Genomic DNA, 7,810 nt, shown 5'->3' on the forward strand with positions numbered 1-7,810 from the left:
CATAAGTACATGATAAGTAATGAAGGTACACAATATTATATGTGTATAAAACTGCAGACTGATGAATGTCTAATAACACAGGCCAAAAAACATCTTTTTTTTACTCAGAAACAACAGTATGTAATCAATATTTAGGGAATAGTATAACGTTAGCATATACATTGGCCATATCATTTGTAGGTGCCTTGAGGCTGGAGAACATACTCTCCTACAATATATCTATTTTTTTTTATTTTACTGTGCTGATCTATATATAATTATAAGTAATTTTCGTAATTTTTTGCTGAATTCGACCCATATTTTTCCATCATATCACGTTTACGAGAAATTTAAATCTAAAGGTGCCCAAAATAGGCCTTTTTAGCACTTTTAGCTTAAAATATCTTGGAAACCTGACATGATGGAGCAATTTGGGCTACGGATTTGATTTTAGCATGCCAAAAATTTTCGGGATTATATACTGTCGTTTCTGGATCTTAAAATTCTTGTCTGTTTGTGTAATATATATAATAATTAACAGAAGTGTTACATTCTATATATTATCTTATTACATGCATGTTATGATTAGTTTCTTTTTTATTCTTACCGGAGTTTTATAATGAATCGGGAGTTGGTTATCGGAAGTTTTTACCAATCTCAATCTTATCAATGAATTATTGACTACCTTTATATGACACATTTTTAATCAGATTTAATAACATCCGCAGTTATAAAACTGGCCAATCATTCCATTCTTCAAGAATAGCTATGATTGGTCAGTTTTATAAACTACAGATGTTATTAAATCCGATTAAAGATGTGTAAACATAGTCATTATTATGAATATATATATTTTAATTATTTTAAGCGGTTTTATCAAGCGATGGTATCACTTCGCTGATCCACTTCAGATAATCGTTGTTTCCATTTTGTATCTAAAATATAAATGTTTAAGTAGTTGTGTCTTTAATCATACAGTTTATGTGCCTTGTATTCCAATGTATTCATCCAATTATATTATTCATTATCAAATTATTGTTTTGTCTCAATTTTTTTCTCCTCCTCAACTGTAAAAGTATTACGAAGCTATTCCAGCAGAATAAAATGCGCAAATTAACTTACGGGTAAAGAGATTATTTCGCAAATTGTATATGGATGATTTTCTCTGAAAAAGATCAAGTTATAAACATTGACGTATTTTAAAAATAGATATATTAGTCATACATTCAACTCACTTGACATATTTTGTTAGAGCATTTACTTTCTCCGTCCTAGTTTTTATCATCTATAGCGTAGACAGATGATCAATAATAATTTTATATTTGCATGACTGAATGTATACAAAATTTGATAAATCTTTCTTACCAGCAAAAGTTCAGACTCTTCTTGTATCTTTCCTTCCCATTCGTATCTGGTAATATAATGGAAGGTAATATAATACTTATTCTTTAATCAAAAGTCTTTGACAGATTGAAGTTTTCCCTAAGACTATTGGAGAAACAATTTTTCGATCTGTCTAAACTAGGATTGTGCTGTATATTTCAAGATTACATTTAAATAAAATTTTTACGTTAAAGTTTATGCAAGTCTTTTTCATGTGCATAAGACACAAACAATGTATAAATTATTATATAAATTGGATAACATAATATAGAAAGAAATAATTAAGTTGTATGATTGTTAATATACCTAATTTTAGTATTAAGTATTGAAATAAAAATATATAAGCGAGATGGAAGCTTTTAGTACAATCTATAATGCAACCAAGAATGTAGACTTTGATGAGCCATAAATTGTTTCTATAAATGCCATAAAGTAAGAATTTAAAGCCTCTATAATGATCGAAACTGGATCTTTAATGCTTAAATAATTCAATCAGATAGCTAAATACACTGCATATAGAAAGTGTATTTGCTGACAGCAACCAATTTCGACAAACTCAGGACAAAGTGAGACAGCATTATGTATATTCGCATTGAACTCAATTCGAATTCTTGCTAATTGATGGCAATATGTCAGCATGAATCCTTGATAACAACTCATATTGTCAGCATTTTGTTAGCAAGGAGCTCAAGGTAAAACGATTAATTATTCATTGCTAACATGTTGCCGTCATGTTGCCGTCATGTTGCCCATAATGTATCACTATTGTTCACAGTTTACTCTAAAAATTTTGATAATTGATTACGTATATAAGCATTGTTGTATTTATAATGTATCTTATTTTGGAACACACGATATTATAGTATCATAAATTGATAAGCAATTTAATAATTTGATGCTCGATCTGGCATTTTATTAAAAAGATGTTTATATATTGAAAAACTGTAAATAAATTTACTGCGAAAAAAAATTACCTTGGCCAGGAGTTGAAACCGGATTTCTTGCATTTCATACGAGTCTTAAGCTTTTAGACTACCGAGGCAGTTTATTTACAGTTTTTCAGCTGATTAACATCTTTCTAATATAGATTGAACATCAAATTATTAAAAATTGCTTGTTGCTCAATTTAATTTAATTTGTAATATTATTACAGTAGTGTAATTAAAAATATTATTAAAGTAGTAATTGAAGAAAAATACTTTTTCATGCAAAAATGTAAAACTCTAAAACAAAAATATGTTTCAATATCTTAAAGTTGACATTCCAAATTACAAAAGAAGAAAGAAATTACAAGAAGAAGAATAATTCAGTGTGGGCTATCCAAAAATTTAGTTATTGAGTTATCTGAAAGTGATGTTTTTTTAATGTGCAAGAATGGCTATAAATTAAAGCTATAGTACATTTTAAACAATGCATTTTGTTATTGCTATTGTCTTAAAAAAAAACTATAATTTATTATATAGGAAAATATTTTTTATAATATACGGATAATATACATATTATACTATATCATCCTGTATATTATAATGTGTAATATTACAAATAATATTTAATACAAGGGTGCTAAAAACCATGTTTATTAAGAATTAAAGCCGGTTCTACATTAGTTGTAAGCTGATCCGATTGGCTTCCCGCTTTTCCGCTTTCTGCTTTTCCGTCAAGATATGAATCCAGCCTTACTGTCTGCACATCTCATTGTTTACATTGGGTTACATTGGGTTAAAATTCCGATAATTTGTTTTGAAGCAGTGTTGCGTGATTTCCTAATCTGCGTAGTCGTCAACTTTAATTTAAAATATCTCGCGGGACAAAGCAACACTTGTTTTTTTTGTAGATTCTTCATTTTCATAAGAAAATACATCGATTGAGTTTTTTTTTATCAAAATTTGAATGAACTGGAGACTTTTCAGTAAACATTTACCCAAATGTTTACTGAAATGTTCATGATTCGAGATCTGGCTTGAGTTTCGGTTCATAATATGGACGCTAAACACGTGGTACCTTTATATTGCAATACACGTGCCCATATATTGAGATACACAGATAATGTAAATACATGTCCTTCAAATCATGTATTTATTTAGATACACATGAAAAAGAGATCACTATTTTAAACACAATCCTAGTCCAAATATAAATTGAACAATAAATACAAGAAAAACTTACATGGACGTGAGTCGCGGGATGATGTTAACACAGGCAGCGAGCTTGTTTTCGACTAGACCTCTTTATGAAAAAAAAAAAGAGAACGCATTAAAGGAACACTTCTCATCGAGGCATAACAATAATTTTTATTATTTTCTAGTGTTACTCTTACCGTGCTAATCTTTTTGCAACTGCGTCGTCTGGCACAGTAACGTACGCCACAGAATGCACGCCAGCGAGACTCGACATGTTTTGGTAAATCTGGGAACGGATACTCCGTGCTATGCAAAGTAGCATCAACACAGTCACGAGAGAGGCTCGCGTCATTTACCAATTGTTTGTCACAGAAAGCCAGTAACTAGATTTTATTACTGAGTTGATTCGACTAACTTCGATCGAACGCCGATCGATATATATATGTAGAGATCACGTGGGTTACGTGGATATCAGTGTTGCCATAATGGAAGAATAAAACTTCCATTTTTTGCAAAGTACATCCTTATTGTTGCTTTCTATATATTCTATTGGAAATTAGAATTGCTTCACATCTCAATTTGATTTGTATATTTTCAGATTATAATAAGATAAGATTATAATATAATATGTACTAAAATTTTAGCCAATTTTATCAAGGGCCAAAAAATCCTATGATTTTGTGCGGGGTCTTTTATATTTACATTATATTTTACATTATACAGTGTAAACAAGATTCCACTATTAGCGTATCTCGTACATTAAATTCAATTTCAGTAAAATTATTAACGTTTGACGTCACCATGTAAAGACGCCTTAATGTCAATACCGTGGCTGCATCTAGCATGATGCGCATGATCAGCGCATGCGGTTTTCTCTCTGGCATGATGCATCATTTATCCTTGTTATTCACTGAATGTTAAACAAGGATAAATGTTGTATCATGCGTGAAACGGAAAGCAGCCCGCGTGTTGTCAACAGTTTGAAGTCGGAAAACTTTTGTTACACATATGTGCGTAATATTTAATTGTATTGACTTTCGCTGAAAGGTAGGCTGGTATAACTAATTATAAACTAAATAATTAGATATTACTAAAAGAAGAAATGTATATATGATGTCTCGTAGTTCTCCGTGAGTTGTGTATAATTTTTTTAGATTTTTTTATATTCCGATGGTGAGTCGAGAGATTGTATGAACGGTAAGTACGATAATGTGAACACTTTGTCAGTATTGCGTATACAGACTTGCGGTTCTCCAAGTGTAACATTTAAACATGTTTGGCAACCTTTTTCAAATTCATTGTCTATTAATGGACGGATAGAGAAACGCTAACCGTATTATCACACATCTGCAATAACAATGTTACATTAAATATACATTAAATAAATTGGAAATACAACATAGAGGCATTATATCACACCCATTATACCGTAAAAAATTTTTGATAATCTTGTAAAAGTAGGTACTTTGACTATCCAATAATAACAAAATTTGTGCAACGATTCTCGTTTTAAAAAGAATATAAATGTAATTAAAGTAATTTTCTTATAAATTCTTTTTTCTTGTAAAATCTTTTTTCTTATTAATGGATGTGGTTATTTTTATTTGACAAAAGAGACATCCTATTGACTGAATCCCTCCATTTGAGACTTAGAAATATTGAAAGTTGCACAGCCAGACAAGGTGTTATGAATGTTTAGACGAATATTTGATATTATTGGCATAACAAAATGTGTAAATGTTTTTTTTTAAGACTCCACTTATTGGTTGATGTTTAAAAGCTTTCAACTTCTGAATTACAGCATATATTCTTAATCTTGTTACTAACTTTTGATATTATTTTCAATAATTGTATGTATTTATCTTAAATTGGACTTTCAAGTTTGACTCTTATGTATTGAATAAACGGATGTGTGTTTGTATATATATTGCCTTGATAACTCAAAAATAATTTTATTTTTCATTAAAATGTGAATTGTGTATGAATCTCAAAAAATATTGTTAAATATATAATAACGGTATAATGGATGTGATATAATGCCTCTATGCTGTATTTCCAATTTATTTAATGTATATTTAATGTAACATTGTTATTGCAGATGTGTGATAATATGGTTAGCGTTTCTCTACGTATCCGTCCATTAATAGACAATGAACTTGAAAAAGGTTGCCAAACATGTTTAGATGTTATACTTGGAGAACCGCAAGTCTGTATACGCAATACTGACAAAGTCACATACAATTATGCGTTTCCTCCTCACATTGGACAGGAAGATTTTTATAACATAGCGATTAAACGACTCATAGATAATATTTTTCGAGGTAAATATTTCATATTTTTTCAAATCTTTATATTTTTTAGATACAATGTTGCGTTTGTATTACATTAAAGATAAATAATTTTGTAGGCTATAATGTTACAATATTAGCATATGGACAGACTAGAAGTGGCAAAACCCATTCCATAGGTACCAATTATACAGGTGTGGAAGAAAAGGGTATTATACCAAGAGCTATATATGATATATTTGAAATAATTAAATCTAAGGAAGATTGAAATTTCAAAGTAATAGCATTCATGGAATTGTATCAAGAACAATTGTATGATCTTTTGTCTGATAAGCAGAAAAACCAATCCATTGTAGATATTAGAGAGGACGGTAAAAATATAAGAATTGTCGGTATAAACGAGAAACCAGTTGAAGATGCTCAAGAAACGTTAAAAACGTTGTCTGGCCCAAGGTTCCCTGGGTCGCGTAACGGGTGCAACCGCAATGAATGCACATAGCAGTCGTAGTCATGCTATATTTACATTATGTATACATCAGCAAAAGAAAGATGATCCGTGAGTAATTGTTGCTTTCTAATATTGCTTCCTACTACTGTTTTTTATTCTATTATTCTAGCTTGCGACACTAAATGTGTGAGAATGGAAATAATTCGACTTTTCAAACAGGAATACAGCGACAGTGGCGAAATTTCATTTGGTTTAGTGGGTTCCGAACGTAGTAAAAAAACTCGAACAATTGGAGAACAATTTAAAGAAAGTGTGAATATAAACAAGGGATTATTGGCTTTGGAGAATGTTATTTCACAACTTGGTGATGATGCCTCTGGAACATATATCGGATACAGAGATAATAAACTTACAATAAACTTACAAGATTGTTGCAAGATTCCTTGGGTGGTAATTCCATGACTCTTATGATTGCTTGTGTCAGTCCTGCTGATTGATATTCAGACACTCTTATTCTCTTCTATGCCCTCGTCTGTCTAAGTAATTGTGCCTACTTATATTCTAACATATATTCAACATCTATCAACTTATGAAAACTTATGAAAATATTTGCAGATTATAACTTGAATGAAACTCTTAGTACATTGAGATATGCGGATCGCGCACGCAAGATAAAGAATAAGCTAATTGTGAACCAAGGAAGTAGCAGAGATTAATCGGTTGATCACATTAGTTCAAGAACTGCGGCTGGCTCTTGCGAATCAGAAATTTGGCATAACATGTCCGAAGGCATACGAAGAGGTACGAGGCATTCGAGGAGAGATATAGTGTATTACAACAAAAGTTTAGAGATATGACGGAAAAGTTGAATTCGAATTTAGGAGAAATCGTAGTTATGCACGAACGAGCGGAGATGGCTGAACAAGTTCGGGAAAAAATCAGATTTACTATATCGTTATTACTTGATGAATTCAAGCAAGTTTTACAAGATTTCGATTCTTGTCCCGAAATCGACGATGAAAAGCGAAATAAATTAAAAGTGATATATGAAAAGATGTTAGGTGAATTTTTTTGTGTATGAACATTGTATTAATTATTTTTTTATTTAAATTACAAACTTTGAGTCTTTAATTTGATGTTATTTTATGCGCTTAGATATCCAAAATAACGAGAAGAAAGCATTCGAAGAACTTATTTTTTTTGCATTCTTATTCCTTAGTGTTTGTCAATACCCGAAAGGACCTACAGTTTAACGCCGAATCCGAACGGCGAACGCGAAAAATTATATATGTGGGGCGCAGGTAGGATTGAACCCGGATTCACAGATCACGAGTCAATCGCACTGAGCGGCGAACCATTCTGCGCCTATTTATGCCTTTATCTTACGTAAAATGTGAATCGAAAATAATATATGTGAGAGGGATCGAATCCAAGATCTGCCGACTAAGATCGATTCTTGATAACAACACAGTATCAGCTTTTTTTTATTATAAAATCTTAATATTGGCTTTTTTTATTTTGTGTGTGTGTGTGTGTGTGTGTGTGTGTGTGTGTGTGTGTGTGTGTGTGTGTGTGTGTGTGTAGTAGTAGTA

General features: G+C 31.1%; 1 protein-coding gene and 1 pseudogene across 1 annotated transcript; one reads left to right on the forward strand and one right to left on the reverse strand.

The window, feature by feature from the left end:
• Window positions 1-842: 842 nt before the first annotated feature.
• Window positions 843-3,834, reverse strand: LOC105624310 (protein CutA homolog). Its single transcript, XM_012205670.1, has 6 exons — window positions 3,680-3,834; window positions 3,529-3,588; window positions 1,345-1,390; window positions 1,215-1,264; window positions 1,102-1,144; window positions 843-914 (listed from the first exon to the last, which is right to left on the reverse strand). Exons 1-6 carry the CDS (start codon window positions 3,832-3,834, stop codon window positions 843-845), a joined length of 426 nt encoding a protein of 141 aa, XP_012061060.1.
• A 1,746-nt stretch (window positions 3,835-5,580) lies between these two features.
• LOC105624311 overlaps window positions 5,581-7,810 on the forward strand; it is a 10,509-nt pseudogene continuing 8,279 nt past the window's right edge.

The sequence above is a fragment of the Atta cephalotes genome, assembly GCF_000143395.1.
Source record: "Atta cephalotes unplaced genomic scaffold scaffold00075, whole genome shotgun sequence".
NCBI classification, from domain to species: Eukaryota; Metazoa; Arthropoda; class Insecta; order Hymenoptera; family Formicidae; genus Atta; species Atta cephalotes.

Excerpts from the sequence above, each read along its gene's own strand:
- LOC105624310 (XM_012205670.1), bottom strand. The coding sequence starts at position 3,834 with ATGACGCGAGCCTCTCTCGTGACTGTGTTGATGCTACTTTGCATAGCA. Across the intron at positions 1,391-3,528 it reads ATCCCGCGACTCACGTCCAT|ATACGAATGGGAAGGAAAGA; the intron begins GTAAGTTTTTCT and ends TTATATTACCAG. Across the intron at positions 915-1,101 it reads GCGAAATAATCTCTTTACCC|ATACAAAATGGAAACAACGA; the intron begins GTAAGTTAATTT and ends TTTATATTTTAG.